At 31.5% G+C, this 15973-nt stretch overlaps 2 protein-coding genes across 5 annotated transcripts; both read left to right on the forward strand.

Moving 5' to 3' along the window:
- The first annotated feature begins 6060 nt into the window (after positions 1–6060).
- On the forward strand, positions 6061–12735 carry LOC107003094 (probable serine/threonine-protein kinase PBL7). 4 transcript variants are annotated; one of them, XR_001454608.2, is made up of 7 exons: positions 6082–6452; positions 7436–7701; positions 7880–8069; positions 8175–8566; positions 10095–10605; positions 11589–11733; positions 11824–12735. XR_001454608.2 is itself a non-coding variant. In XM_015201346.2 (6 exons), the coding sequence occupies exons 1-5, from the start codon at positions 6344–6346 to the stop codon at positions 10578–10580; spliced, it is 1443 nt and encodes a 480-aa protein (XP_015056832.1). In that variant the 5' UTR covers positions 6082–6343; the 3' UTR covers positions 10581–10605; positions 11824–12735. The 4 variants fall into 4 exon arrangements, 2 of the variants coding, with proteins under 2 accessions (XP_015056833.1, XP_015056832.1); XR_003575290.1 differs by lacking the exon at positions 6082–6452 and adding an exon at positions 6929–7182; XM_015201346.2 differs by lacking the exon at positions 11589–11733.
- Positions 12736–13625: 890 nt separating this feature from the next.
- Positions 13626–15457, forward strand: LOC107004181. The gene is made up of 2 exons (XM_015202423.2): positions 13626–14076; positions 14321–15457. The coding sequence occupies exons 1-2, from the start codon at positions 13872–13874 to the stop codon at positions 15325–15327; spliced, it is 1212 nt and encodes a 403-aa protein (XP_015057909.1). The 5' UTR covers positions 13626–13871; the 3' UTR covers positions 15328–15457.
- Positions 15458–15973: the final 516 nt, after the last annotated feature.

Here is a 15973-nt window from a genome sequence, read left to right on the forward strand (position 1 = left end):
ATTCAAGTAAAACATTTTAAAAATATGTATGAAAATGACATATATTAGTTAAGAAACTACAACGAAAGTAACAGAAAAAAGAACACTAACAAGAACAAATAATATGATAATCGAATAAAAAAAACACCAATAGGCAATCAAAATGGAAGCAAAGAGAGAAGTAATATGGATGAATGAATAAATTTCTAACAGAGTGGTGAAACACTCTCGCTTATATTACACTCCTCCAAAATAATTAATTTCTAAAATAATAATTTATTCATAACCAAACGAATACTAAAAACAATGAAAACTTAACAACCAACATATCAAATTCCTAAGTCGTGTCGAATTATGTGTACAATGAAATTAAACATGTCATGTGTTTTTCCTCAAATATAATCTGGCAGTGTTTAATGTTGAGCATGCAAAGTCATTAATTGAAGAAGTAATACAACATACCATCCTTTAATATGTACTTTTAAAAATAAAGATAAAATAAGTACAAAATGACAAAATTATCTCTTAAATTTTTTTAAATTAGACAAGTAAAATAAACGGAGGAAGAAATATAGGAAAATATATTTGTTTTTATTTAGTATCATGTCCTTGATAAATCACTATCAGAAATATGTGAATTACATAGGGATTTTCTTAGGGATTAATATGAAAATTTGTAAGAAAATAAATTTTATACGGAGTTTCAAACCAATCACTAGGAAAATTTCCATCTAATTCACGATGAACGGCAAAATTCTTATAATAAATGTTGTAAATAATTTTTTAATAGGGTGTTAAAATATTAAAATTCAGATTAAAAAAGTAGAATAGAATAATAAAAGCATTAAGGGCATCAATATGTTCTATTATTTCATATGGTCGACCATGCATCAAATGTCTAATTAAAGTTTCAAAAAAGAAATTATGTCATTCCTTTTCGATGATTTTTTTAATTTTTAAATTTTTACGTAATATATTTAAAGTCATGAGACTAAAGATATTTAGAATGTACATCATACTGTAAATTTAAGATCATATAATTTGTTTCGTAATTATTTTTTTTTTACTTTTTTAAAATTTCAAATCAAATCAAAATAAATGGAGGAAGTAACGTCTTAAAAGTTGCAAATTTCATTGGGCAGTATTTTAAACAAAAATTCTAACCGATGCAAAACTATTTAAGTTGTTGCTACGTGCATGGATGAAATTGAGTGCAATCATATATGTCTCTTCTTTTTTTTTTTGTTAATCTGATATTCGATATATGTATTAGAGTTTCATGAATGAAACTGAGTGCAATCATATATATCTCTTTATTTTATTTTATTTTTTTCATCTTATATTTGATATATGTATTAGAGTTTCATGGATGAAATTGAGTGCAATCATATATATCTCTTTCTTTTTCTTTTCTTTTTTATTTTTTATCTGATATTCGATATATATATTAGAGTTTGGCTAATTTAAATTTACGTCATGTAAAACTTTATTAGAAGGAAAGGATTTTTCATACCATGAATTTAAACTCAAAAACTATACTTAAAAAAGAAGCAATTTCGTTCACTATATATGTCAATTAAAAGTTCCAAAAGTTTCTAGAAGTGAAATTAATTGAGTGACAAAAAGTTTCATTCTTATCAAATCTTTTTAAAAAATGGAAAAGAAATTGCAAATTTTAGTCATAGAATCTACAGAAAACCTATATGAAGAGTCATTTTCAAAACAAATACATTCCATTTATACTTGTAAAAACGTCCAAGCAAATGAACTATTTAAATCCACTTAACATGGAAAATGTTTTTTGTATTACAAATTGGTCACGTTTTTAGGGTCTCGTGGAATTAATCGTAATACATCCGCCTTGAAACAGCGGAATTGGATAGGTACAACTAGTCGAATTCGCAAAAGCAACATTCAAAAATTACGGGAAAAAAAATATTTGATTGATAAGTCAAAAATATTTTTCAAAACTTATATCATAGAAATCAAATATTAATAAATTTAACAAATTTATCTAATGGTGTTTTGATCGATGAGTTTTTTTTAGTATTAAGGATTGATAAAATAGTCACAAATATTGATTGAAATAAGTGATATAAAATTAAAAGTTAAAGATAATTATAAAATATGCGAAAACTATTTTCAACTTACAAAACATTAAAAAACAATATTTTAACCAAAAACATTTTCTTAAAGGATTTCTGAATTCACTCATACAAAAATTATTGTCATTGTTCATTGGTCACTTTCAATTACTATTCTAAATAAGAAATTAAAATTAGTATTCCCCACCTAATATTAACGCTTTGCTAAATTAAAAGAGTTAATTAGCTAGTGAAAATCCTAGTCATTAGTGTCTTAATCATAGGCAACTTATCCTTCACGATTAAAAAGTTGATTAAAATTTTCTATATATTAATTAATTAGACATAAGTACACATGTCCACTTATTTGTCACTTCATAATTAGAAGTTAATCAAGTATAAGCATTAATCAAACTACTTTAATTAATAATTAATATACATGAAACGGTTAAGAAATTAATTATTAGAAGCAGTTAGGCTTAATCCTTTATTTGTTGCCACTCTAAAAAGTTTCTTTATTGCATTTAATTAATTAATACTTCCTGTTTATGTAATTTACTTTCGGTGTCAAAAAGCACATTTAATTGAAGATTACGTGTGTGATTTACTTGAAATCAAATTATAGTTACTATGTATTTAAACTTTTTAAATAAATAATTGATGATTAAAACTTGAAATCAAATTATATAAAGATTTAATCTTTGTTATGCCAATGTTTTTCCCCATAAAAGTTTGACATTTTTTTGTACAATATTGACAGCAAACCAATCTTTAGTTCCAATTTTAAAGTAATTTTTACTATAAAAAGTGTTATACTATATAGCACTTCCATATAGTTCAAAATATATAAATTCTCTTTTTTAAAATTAATTAAGAAATAATATCGATATTAAGATCGAAAAATAAATATGACGTATTTCGTACTACGTATTGGGATGATTTTGGAAAATAGGAAGGACCATAGAGCTTTCTAGATTCTTCATCAACTCATGTCAAAATATTTGACATTCGTTTTAAAATTCGATTAATTAAAATTTTTGGTATAAGAAAATCACTTTATAGAGTAAGATGTTATATATATATAAATTCAAGCTTGTGTACGACTAATTCTATGGGACAACTTCGACCTATAATAAGTTATTCTATCTATCAAGGCTCCACGAGATACATATCATCTCTCACCAGTAATAGATTATCTGTTCATCAATACTAAAAAATAGAAACAAATCACCTAATATTTATGTCGCTGCTATAAAATTTACATACGAGAAGTTATGATTCTCAACCACTTCATTATTGATCAATATGTTATACCCTTAGACATCTTTTAAATAACGCAAACTCTTAACTTACAGATTTAGAATGAAAATATCCAACCACTAAAAAAAGTCTGACTTATCACACTCCGTATTTAATTACGAATAAAAAAAATATTGAATACCTACTATTCCACGATCACTATACATGTATAAACTATTTTATAACATGTTATTGACTAATTTTGTTAGTGCTACAATAATAGTGAATTGGTGGACCGACAGATTAAGAATTAGACATATGATAACATGGACTATGTCTATAATTAACTTCTTTTTTTTTATAATCTTGAAAAAATTATATGTTCCCCACGTGTGCAGAAGGGACTGAATATTTTGCTAAAATTGGTGAAAACATTATATTATTAATTATTTTTGTTAAAAAAATAATATATTTGTTGTAAGGGAAAGAAAGTGCACGTCTTATTCTTGGAAAAGTTTAGAAGAAGAAGAGCCATAGAAGTTGGAAATGAATTTTCTTCTTATAATATAATAATAATATTGGAAGAGAATATATATAATTTTTTTTATGTTTGAATGATATTTTCCTTGATATATACCTAATTTTGATGTTTGGATATTATTTTTTGACAAATTATTTATCGTAATTTTTAGAATAATTATTTTTGAATTAAATATATTGTTCAGAAAATAATTAGGGAAATAGGATTTTGTAAATTTAAATTAGATTTTTGTGAGTTAAATTTATTTTAAGTTTCGATATTGGTTAAATCTATTAATTTAGACTGATGTAAATTAAATATATTTAGCTTTTGACATACAATTTTTGCTGCTTTCAGGTAGACTTATGTTCTCGGAAAGTTTAGTCAAATACCTTATTTATTAATCTTGTTAATAATGATTTGAAACTCTAAATTTGATTATTACTATTATTAAGTATCGTTACACTCAAGAATAATATATAAAAACTCTTTGACTTTCTAAAATAGACAAATAAAAGGAAATTTTAAAACTATTTTAAGTGAAATTATGATCTCTTAATTGATTGATTAATCTAAACCATTTCTTGTTTCCTATGCACTAAAAAAATTTAAAAGAAAACTATGGAGAAGCATCGTGAAACATACATTAACTAAATTGCTTTTTGTTTACTTTTGGAGAAAAACAAAGGAACAATTATTGATTTATCTGAATAAAGTTATTAATTTATCGGTAATGTGCTATAGTTATTAATTTATTGATAATGTGTTATTGGTTTAATGATTTCGATAACGGCTTTGACTTTTTATTTATTATTGAATTATCAATTCTTATAGGTATGAGATTTTTTCCGATAGTAAATTAATAAATTATATCTATATCATTCGATATATAAAGTTCTTCACTTAGTTTCATATTTTTATTTCTGATTATTTCGAATTCTTGATTATTCTACGATTTGCATTTATTTTTGATGAAGATGCAATCTATGAACGACTCGACTCAAAGTGTATGATTTATTTAGTTTGTCACCTCATTTCTAAAGTGATTTTCAATGAATCTTTTTGTATCAAATCTTAACCGTTAAACATATAACCAAATCAATAGCAATGAATGATAAATCAATTTCTCAATATTTCTATAAAGAATTTAATATATCTACTGAATAACCGAGAAATCGAACGATAAACTTTTTTAATATATTTTTTAATCCTAATTTATGTACTAAATATAATATATATTAGTACTAGTATTTCCTTTTCCCGAAAATTCAGCTAAATTTCTGAAAATTCTCTGACTGTTGTTTATTTGGTCAAAACTTAAACCACAATTAATTAAAAAAAGCAATAATTCTCTAATCTCCATGTGTCAATATCTTATTGGCTTGTTTTCAAAGTCAAACTACGTTATGATCGGCGCCGGCTCGCCGATTTTACTCGACGCGTAGCCGAGTAATTCAGCTAGGGACCCACCAAAAACAAAACACAAAACTGTGATACACGGTTTTATTGATATTGATTTCATATTTAAATAATAATTACTCTAATAAATATTAATTTAATAAATTTACTTTTTGAATTTTATCTGACCAGAATAATAACTCTTTTACTCTTTTCAAAATAGAGTAAAACAAAAGAGGGTTGAGACTTGCCCTATTTTAAAGCAAAAACAATATCTAATAATTAAGGTTTTTCTTTAATTGTTATATTAAAATTATATTCAAGGCAGCTCAATGATTAAATAATTAAAATTATATTCAAGGCAACTTCACATAACCAGATAAATTTTTACTTTCTAAAATAATAATTTTGAACACGAGGTCGTAAGTTCGAAATCAAAATTAAGTCAATCTCCTTATTTTATTTTATATTTTTAAGGTGGAGCTTAAACCAACTCACCCAAACTTACACATACTTTTTCCAAAGTTAATAGGTGCATGTGCACTTTTACGAGGATATACAGGTTCAGGTATAACTTCACTTTAATTAGAGCTTTCAAATTCACCTTAATCAGATGTTTCAAATTAAAATGAAAAGAATCTTGTTAGAAGAATACCTCAAAATGAGTCCATATAATATGCGATTCAAATTTTGTCGTAGCTTGAATATTTGCTTCGAAGACGAAAAATCAAAAAAGGAAAAAAAGTAAAAGGAGGAGAAAAGACAAAGAATACAAAATAGGTACACAAAGACCTAAAAGTCCTTTGTATGACATGTTGAAGTTGTTGATTGGATTACCCCAATTAGTAAATGTTACACTTAATTAGAAAACCAAAACATTGTATTGTAGAGTACTACTAATTAACAAGAAGCTCCTTCTCTATTTTCTCTCTCACCAAAAGCCAAAAATCTCTAAGCTAAACTCTTCTTGTTTAAGGGGGCTTTCTTTTCTTCTGAGAGAAGAAGAGGAAGAAGAAGAGGAAGAAGAAGAAAGTTCATACTCATAGATATATAGATATAGATATATAGAGAGAAATATATAGTGTTTTACTAGTTTGTTTGGTATTTGTGGAAAGTGGAAGCGATGGGCTGTTTCCCTTGTTCTGGTGATCCATCTATGAAGAAACGAGAAAAAAAGAGAATCCAAGCCAATAATCAATACAAAAGGGATGATCAGCCAAAACCCAAATCAGGTTTTTTTTTTTTTAACATAAAGTTCGATTACCCATTTTTCTGATTGGAATAATTTTGCCCCCTTTTGGAAAATTCAATGTGGGGTTTGTTGGAAATTAATCGATGATTGAGTTTTTTTGCTTAAAAAAGGAATTTTTGGGTATGAAATTTTCATGCCTTTTTACTGATTTTTTTGGTTTTTGTTCATCTGATTATTGCATGCATCTATGATTTGATTGTATTTTTGTTAAGGGGTATTGTTGAAATTACTGATGTCTTGTTGATTGTTCATAGAAGAGAAGAAAAAGTTGAATTCTTGATGCGTCGGTGCTGTTTTTATCTGTAAAAAAGTCTAATTTCTGATTTGAGGGGTGTCTTCTAGGAACTATCTAGTGTACAAGCAATTGTAGACATCATCTTTTGAAACTTTTGACTTTTTTTGGGGTTGGGGTGGGGTTGGGTGGGTTTCTATTTATTTAATTTAGTTATTTATGTTTTTTTTGGATGGATGGATGGTTTTGATGGTCCTTCGATTTCTATTACTATTTGTTGTTTTTTTTGTAGATTATGTTGTTGTTGTTTCTTGTACTTTGGTTATTGAGCTGGAGGGGTCTATCGAAAACAACCTCTCTAGGTCTGAGGGCAGGGGTAAGGTCTGGGTATAGTCGACCCTCTCCACCAAAGACCCCACTTTGTGGGACTACAATGAATATGTTGTTGGTGTTGGTTTTGATGCTGCTGATTGTTGAGGTACCACTGAAGTATAATATCTTGCTGTAATGTAATTTGAAGTCTCTTTCTTTGTTTTGTCTTTTGTGTTCAAGAACTCTTCCTTTCCTTTTAGATTATGTAATCATTGAGGTCATCTTTGTATACTATTATGTGAGAATCAGCAAACTTTGGCTTTTACTATCCATGTGCTTGTTCATGTCATTTTCTTCTTCAAATGGGCCTCACTTTCTTTCACCCTAATGGTTTTTGGTGTCTCTTTTTTATGGTGTAGATACACCGAAGGCGAGTGAAAATAAAGTTGTGCAGAAGGAAGAGCCTGAAAATGCAAACCAATCTACAACTAGGATGGATGGCAATTGTAGTAGCGCTCCCCGAGATGGTGAAACTGATGGAATTAAAATTAATGGAGTGAATAGGGCACGGGCGTTTAAATTTAATGAACTGGTGGCTGCAACAGAAAATTTTAAAGCAGCCTACTTCTTGGGTGAAGGTGGCTTTGGCAAAGTATACAAAGGTTTTTTGGCAGATACTGGTCAGGTTAGCTCGACTTGTTCTTGCTAGATTAATCAAAACTTGCTGCTTGTAGGAGATTACTTGCTTGGCTCTCTTGGTGTTTTGAAGCTTTCGTGCATTTGTTCTTTCTTGGTTCCCATAAGTGGTTGTATTTAAGGATAATTGGTTTGTTTGCTGAGGCCTGCTTTTTTTTTTCTGGAAGGTTGTAGCCATCAAACAACTCAACCCCGATGGATGTCAGGGAAACAGGGAATTCATTGTGGAAGTACTCACTCTAAGTATGGCTGACCACCCCAATCTTGTTAAATTAATTGGTTATTGTGTCGAGGGACATCATAGGGTGTTGGTCTATGAGTACATGCCTCTTGGTTCATTAGAAGACCATTTACATGGTATGCCATACACTAAAGAATACCATTGAAAAGATTTGTGTTTTTGGATTTTCTTGCTTTCCAACAAATTTTAATTTTCTTGGCCTTGATAAACGTATGTTGCAGACCCTTGGTCAGATAAAAAGCGCCTTGATTGGAACACCAGAATGATGATAGCTGCAGGTGCTGCAAGGGGCCTGGAGTATTTGCATGACAAAATGAAACCGCCTGTTATTTATCGTGACTTGAAGGGCTCTAATATTCTGCTTGGAGAGGGGTACCATCCAAAGTTATCTGATTTTGGCTTGGCTAAAGTGGGTCCTCTTGGAGACAAGACCCATGTCTCTACTAGAGTGATGGGCACATATGGATATTGTGCACCAGATTATGCTATGACTGGCCAACTGACATTCAAATCAGACATTTACAGCTTTGGAGTTGTTCTTTTGGAGATTATTACGGGCAGGAAAGCAATCGACAATACTAGATCTGCTGCAGAGCAAAACCTTGTTGCTTGGGTAAGCTGTCTTTGTCTTTTATCTGCGAAATGTGAATTTGTGTGGTTATGCTGTTATAACACATGACTTTTCCTTTATTACTCTTTATCAGACAAGACAGGGTTTGTCCACTCCTGTTTCTTGTTTGCTTGTCTGCGGTTTATTTAAAAGAAGTTGAGCATCAGCCCCAAAATATTAAGGTAAAAAATGGAGTGGCCTAAGACATGTGTAAACCCCTTTTTATGCCTTTTATACCGGAAATATAAATTTTACCCTCCCGCATCTGTAATGTAACTCTGGATTTAATCAATGTGAACTTACTACTGTGAGAATGAGCTTGCTAGAGTTGAGCTCTGATATTATATTATGCTACAAAGTCTGAGCATCCAACCTTAAAACACAAGGCAATGAATGTAGATTTGTAGCAATCCAAGAACTTTTCAAACCCCTTTGAATGCCTTTTATACATAACAGTTCACAAGTTCTTAGGAGACGAGTTTTCTGCTTCATGCCTGAAAGAGTTGATGCTGACTTATCTGAGTCATCTTCTCATTTTTGGTCATATTGGAAGGTGTGGAGTGTGGGGTAGTCATGTACATATTGGTGGCCTTAGAAAGTAGAAACTGATGTCGTGCTGGCTGGGCTGTCCAGAATGGCCTATATTTAAGTATCCATGAGCAACTATAGAATGTTACTTTTACTAAGAAGCCAATTCTGCCAATATTTTTCCGGTGTGAAGGTCAAGGTCTACATTTTCCCCGTATCCTTTTTACATGGACATATGCAGCCTCGCTTAAGTATTTTGTATTGGTAAGCAGTTGTTGCATTCGTGCCTTAAACATCATAGTTTAGAGTTTTTAGTTCAGAATGTTGATAAATGACTGGAAAATTATATTGTAACACAGATTCATCTAGAAATGTAAGAAAGAAAATACAGAAGTGTGATACACATCACTACTAGCTGATATATCAGATGAAGTCCTTTGATTTGTATGCTATGTTAGTTCGTTCATTAATTACTGAAAATAAGCTTTACATAGCTATAACTTGAATCTCTTTTGGGTAAAGACAGCTGTATGCTTCAAAAATCTAGTCGATCAATAAACACATCTTAAGTTGAGCACCATGCACCGAGACTTGTGAGGAGACTCTTATTTTCATTGTGTTTAAAAACTATGTGCTGAAACATACTTCCTCTATTTGTCGAGAACTCAATCATATCATTCCAATTGCTGCTGATTGCAATTATAAGAGTAATATTGCTTATAATGTAACCTCATTTACATATGCCAATATGGCATATGGAGGAATGAGCCCCAAAACCTGATCTGTTTGTCATAAATAGCATGTGACTGGACCTTATTGATATCTCCTCGGTCTCTCAGGGAAGAGTGGAACGGGTAGACATAAAAACGAATAGACCAGTGAGAAACGCGTTTAAGATTTTCGTGCTGTGAACTATAATGTTTGGAAGTCCTACTTTTTTTTAACTCAATGATTGCATGAATCTGCTTATACTTCATCTAACATGATAACTCTACTTCTACAGGCGCGACCATTGTTCAAAGACCGGAAGAAATTCCACCAGATGGCAGATCCCGCACTAGAAGGTCATTATCCTGTGAGGGGTTTATACCAAGCTCTTGCAATTGCTGCAATGTGTGTCCAGGAGCAACCTAATATGCGGCCTCTCATTGCTGATATTGTCACTGCTCTCAACTACCTTGCCTCCCAAAAGTATGACCCCGAAGCCCAGCCTCCCCAAGGACCGCGTAAAAATTCTTCTTCTAGAAAATCAAGATCAATAGATGATCAAAAGAGCCCCATCAAAATTGAAGGTCATAACAGAACGAGATCTATAGATGGTCAAAAGAGCCCCATTAACATTGAAGGTCATAACAGAACAAGATCTATAGATGATAAAAAGAGCCCCGTTATCATTGAAGGTCATAACAGAACGAGATCAATAGACTATCAGAAGAGCCCCATTAACGTTGAAGGTCATAACAGAAGGAATTCAGAGGGACTAAATTGAAGAACCAAATCGGTGCCTCCTACTGGTATTCTTCCAGATTTCTCTCTTCACAAATCTGGGATTGTTGTTTTTTTTTTGCAAGAATCCAACCTTTTCGGGGTTAAAAGGCATATAAGCTAATAGAAAAACTTGCCTTGTTATCAATTTTTGTGTCACATGATAACAGGTGCAGCACATATTCTAACGTATTTATAAACGAAAATTCTCCTTTTGCATGTGTGTAAATGGAAAGGGGTAGTTAGTTGTGTAGATGCAATATGATTCAAAGGTATAAAGATGAAAGTTAGATGAACTATTTCACTTGTTAGGAACATGTTCTTGTTGTTGTAGTTCTCTTAATTCAATCAAGATTTGTTTCATCGATTTCTCTTACAGATATGTCAAGGACCTGGTTCTTATACACCTTTATCTGTTCTTCTTATTTTATTAATGATATTTTGAATCGCTAAATACTACTATTCCAGTCGTCCCAAAATAAGTGTCAACTTAAGGAATTCAAGTAAATAATTTGTATGTTTTTCTAGCTACACTCTTATACTTATCCCAAGTATTATTTTTTAATACATCAATCAAACACTACATACAAAATAATCTCGTAATATATAACTAATTTAAACATGCATTACTGATAGACTCTATTTGGTATTCTAATCCCTATTCTAATACGTGTCTTACGCACCCTCCTATATAAAGTAAAGTCATGTTCCCCGAACCTAATTTCTTGCCTTATCACTTCCCCTAATACTGCTTCAGCCTACCTCTGCCTCTCTTCGTATCCTCTATAACCTATTTCCCGCACCTCTCCCCGTCACATAAATCTCGCTTCCTTCATTTTGTCTACCACAAAGTCATTCCCACCTTATTTAAATTTCGAAATCCTTAAAAGTGCAACAAATATTAGTATAACTGTATTTTATAACTGAATTTTGCCGCCTTTTTTTAAGTAACTGAATTTTATTTACATATATTAGTAACTGCTCAGATTTGCTTCTTCTTCTTCTTCTTCAGAGATCCAAAATTTACAGAAGAAAAGCTCAAGAACCAATTTTCCCTCTTTGGGTCTCAGTGAAAATGGCTCCACGGATTTCTGTTGTTTTTCACTTTGTTGCTCCTTTCTTGTTAATCTACCTTTTTGTTTACTACCATATTTTTGGTAAGCATCGGCTCTGTTTCCTGCTCTTCTTTTTCGATTGTTTTTTTCGATTAAAATGATGAAGAATCTTTGATTTGAATGATTTTACAGTGAGAATGGTGACGAGACAGAGAATTACTAAGGACGACTTTGATCTCCATCTGAATAGGCCCCAACTTGATCTTTCGGTTCCGAGATCATCACCGGAGAAAACAGAGTACAAAACTTCACTGAGAAAATTCAACTTTCGGGTACCAGCTCGTTCACCATCAGTTTCAGAAACATCGCCGCTGTATCAACAGGCAGACGGGACTACATTTGTACCAGGGAGAAAATTGAAATTGAAGGTCAACAATGGCGGAACTGATATGCAGCCGGAATCACTGAATCACAGTCCAGTTCATCGCGGCTTTCTGGCTAATCCACCATCAGTTTCAGCAACACCGTCGCCGTATCAACAGGCGAAAGGCACTACATTTGTACCAGGGAGAAAATTGAAATTGAAGGTCAACAGTGGCGGAACTGATATGCAGCCAGAATCACTGGACCACAGTCCAGTTCATCACGGCTTTTTGGCTAATCCACCATCAGTTTCAGCAACACCCTCGCCGCATCAACAGGCGAAAGGCACTTCGTTTGTACCCGGGAGAAAATTGAACTTGAAGGTCAAAAATGGCAGAAGTGATATGCCGGATCTCTGAATCACAGTCCTGTTCAAGAAATGATGAATACTCAAATTGATTCACTCATGGTATTCCCCTGTTTCTGAATGATTCCCCTGTTTCTTGCAGCTATTAACAATTTTCACTGCAAGTTCAAGAAATGATGAATACTCACTCAAATTGATACTGAGAAAAACATTCATCCATACTGATCACCTGTTATTCTTTTTCGTAGTGATTTCATATTCGATTCTTTGTAAAACAGATTTGTCGAATTCATATCAGATTCTCTGTAAACTGAAAAACAGAGTCTTGTTATTCATTCAAATGAAATGAAATGAAATATGAGTATTCATTCATTCATCTCTATTACTTCTCTCTTTGCTTCGAATTTTGATCAATTGTTCTTCTCTTTGATTCGATTATCGAAATATTTGTTATTTCTATTCTTCTTTTTCTCTATTATTATTTTCACTAATGTATTCTTCGAATAATTCTCCAAGAAGAAAAATGGAGGATACTAATACTCTGTTTTTTGTTATATTGATATCCTGCTTTCTCCGAGTTAAAATACATAAACTTTGATGTATTTTTCATCGTATTTTATATGACAAGGATTGCAACTTATAGTATTTTCTCGTATAGTTTTTGAACATCTAAATTTAGAATATAGAAATATGAAATTATTTTTATTTAATTCAACTTCAAAAATTAATCAAATTGACTCTTGTGAAACGAATTGTGCATGACAAGTAAAATGTAACGAAAGCTTATTATTTTGACTTTTTTTTAAAAGGTAACAACTACTCTCTCCATTTCCATGTTAACTTGAGTGTATATGAATTTAATAAATATTCCATGATCTTTAATGAGATAGTTTTTAGACATACAAATACATGTCTTTATTTAGACCATAAACATAAAGAAAATTATTTATAAACTTGAAGTTGAGTCAATGTACATTACAGAAATTAATTTTTCTAACTACACTTTTTATTCTAATAAATATAATTTTAGGTATTAATTGTACAAAGAGTTTCGAACACATGCATTAGATTGATTACTAACATAACTACCTCTTAAATCCCTCTCAAAACATTTCCCATTGCAAATAATTGTTCTTTTTCATACACCAAATCAAATACCGCATAAGAAATAATTTCGATTCTCAACGTATATAACTAATGCAAGCATGCATTACTAATACACTGTATAATATTATTATTATACACCATACTTAACGATTTCTATTTTAATTTCCCTCCTGAATTTAAAGATTACATAGAGTGTAATACTAGTAGCAAGAAGAAAAAAAATTGGCGCCAATTTGAACAAACTAAAAACCGACGTTTAACTAACTATAGCTAACTACATTCTACATAACTGGATTTTAAAGAATAGGCGGCAATTAGAAACTGAATTTTTAACTAACTATAAATACATAACAAGTAGAGTATCCATCCATTCCCCTGTTTTGAAGAAGAAAATTTGTTAAAGATGTTGATTTTGACGACATTGGTATCGTTGAAGGAGAGAATGGACGAGTTTATGTTCATCAAGTTGGCTAATGCTCATCATCCAAATGATCAATTCCATAGACGCCGCCAAGTGTTTATGACAAGAATTAGGATCATCAATTGGATTATTGTTCTTTTCACTTTCATCTCCGTCCTCTGTTTTGCCTTCTTCCTATTCTATTGTGGTATACTTCTTTCTCTTTCTTTGTTGGTTGTTAATTTTCTTCATGAAAATGGCTCTACGGACGTCCGTTGTTGTTACCATTGCTACGATTCTCTTCTTACTCTACCTTTTGATTTACACCAGTTTTCTTGGTAAGCATGGGGTCTGAATTGCTCTGTTTTTGGTTCTTCTTTTTTTGATTTTGTGGAGTTTCATAAATGGGGTTTTTTCGATGTTCATAATCTTTGGTTTGAATGTTTTTACAGTGAGAAATGCAAACAGAGTGCAAAACTTGATCGCTGTTGATGATCAAGAGTACGATTTGGATCTCTATCAGGAAACAGAGTACAGAACTCCACTGAGAAATTTCAACTTGAAGGTCAACAATGGAGGAAATGAAATGCTTGAATCTCTGAATCAAAGTCGATTTCATATTGTCTCTTTGGCATCAGTTCATGATCTATCGTCAATATCGAATTTGAAGGTCAACAATGGCGGAATTGTTGAGCCGGAATATCTGAATCACAGTGTTCCAGTTCATCTCATCTCTTTCGCATCAGTTTCACCAACAATGCCGCCGACATTTCCACCACCAACGCCGTCGTTCTCAACCACAGCAACGTCATCACCTCCGCCACCGTCGCTGACACAGCGCCAAATCCAAGAACAGCAACTGAACAACATCTTACAGGCATTAATCGGAGCAGGGGATTTCGTGGGGTGGGCTAATTTGTTATCTTCAGCAGATTTATCATCTCTCCCACTCACTGCCACCTTCTTCATCCCTGGAAAAACCGCCATGGCAAATCATCAAACAGTTGGTATGCAAAACTTAGACCCATTATTAATCGCTTATCACATAATCCCACAACGCCTTTCTTTCTCTGATCTTCAACAGCTCAAACCCAACACCCGAATCCCAACTCTTTTGCCTTCAAAATTCATCATCGTCACCAACAATTCATTATCCAATTTCACCATTGATGGGTCTCAAATCACATACCCAGATCTATACGTTAGTCTTGCTTTCACATTTCATGGGGTCGATAAAATTCTTGAATACTCTGTTAATAATGCTGAACCCCTGTTATCTCCTCCTGTTGAAAGTCCACCAATACCTGATGCTCATTCAACCCCCAGTCCGCCATTAAAGCCGAAATTTCCACCATTTTTTCCTGCAAGAGGAAGGGGTTCTGGGTCTAATTCAAATATTCCATTTTCCATTGAGAAATTGATGGGTTTTTTGAGTGTTAGTATCTTTTTGCTGCAGTGATGAAGATCAATGTACTGCTCTGTTTTTTTTCTCTTGAATCAGCTCTGTTACGGTGAATTCATGAAGAAATGAGAAACTTTAGCAAGATTGGAACTTTTTTTTAGTTTTAATTCTGTATGTTTTGCTTAATTACAGAGTTAATGTTCTAATAATGTGATTAAGGTATAAGTTTAGTTTCAAAACGCTATGCTTTTAAGTAATTTACAACTTGACTTATAAGACGTAATTAAGTTCTTATCAAACGTATGTCGATAGAGACATGAGTTCAATTTGTGGATATAACTTATTCGAAATTTTTATTGCTAAACGAAGCATCTCAAAATTTATGCCATATAAATTAGATTGTAATTAAACATATTTTGATTAACGAATTTTTAATAAATGAGCAAAATGGACAAAAATCAAAGACAATTATAATATACATTGAATATAAGAAAATAATTAGTTTTTCAAACTAAAATCACTACAAATTTTAGAACTAGATAAAAAAAATTTAAATTACAATAATTAATAATTAAAATATAAAAAATTTATAATTAAAAAACAGAATGTTTGACTATCAAAATTTAAACACTTCATATAAATTTGGTGGAGGGAGCACAAAATAAATGTGTTGGCTTTGGCAACATAAATTATTGTATGATTT

Source organism: Solanum pennellii, chromosome 11 (assembly GCF_001406875.1).
Source record: "Solanum pennellii chromosome 11, SPENNV200".
In the NCBI taxonomy this organism is placed as follows: Eukaryota; Viridiplantae; Streptophyta; class Magnoliopsida; order Solanales; family Solanaceae; genus Solanum; species Solanum pennellii.

Bases quoted from the DNA above. Each gene is read 5' to 3' on its own strand.
- LOC107003094 (XM_015201347.2), top strand. From the start codon at position 6,344: ATGGGCTGTTTCCCTTGTTCTGGTGATCCATCTATGAAGAAACGAGAA. The intron at 7,702-7,879 runs GTTAGCTCGACT...TTTTTCTGGAAG, and splicing joins TTTTGGCAGATACTGGTCAG to GTTGTAGCCATCAAACAACT. The intron at 8,070-8,174 runs GTATGCCATACA...CGTATGTTGCAG, and splicing joins ATTAGAAGACCATTTACATG to ACCCTTGGTCAGATAAAAAG.
- LOC107004181 (XM_015202423.2), top strand. From the start codon at position 13,872: ATGTTGATTTTGACGACATTGGTATCGTTGAAGGAGAGAATGGACGAG. The intron at 14,077-14,320 runs GTATACTTCTTT...ATGTTTTTACAG, and splicing joins CTTCTTCCTATTCTATTGTG to TGAGAAATGCAAACAGAGTG.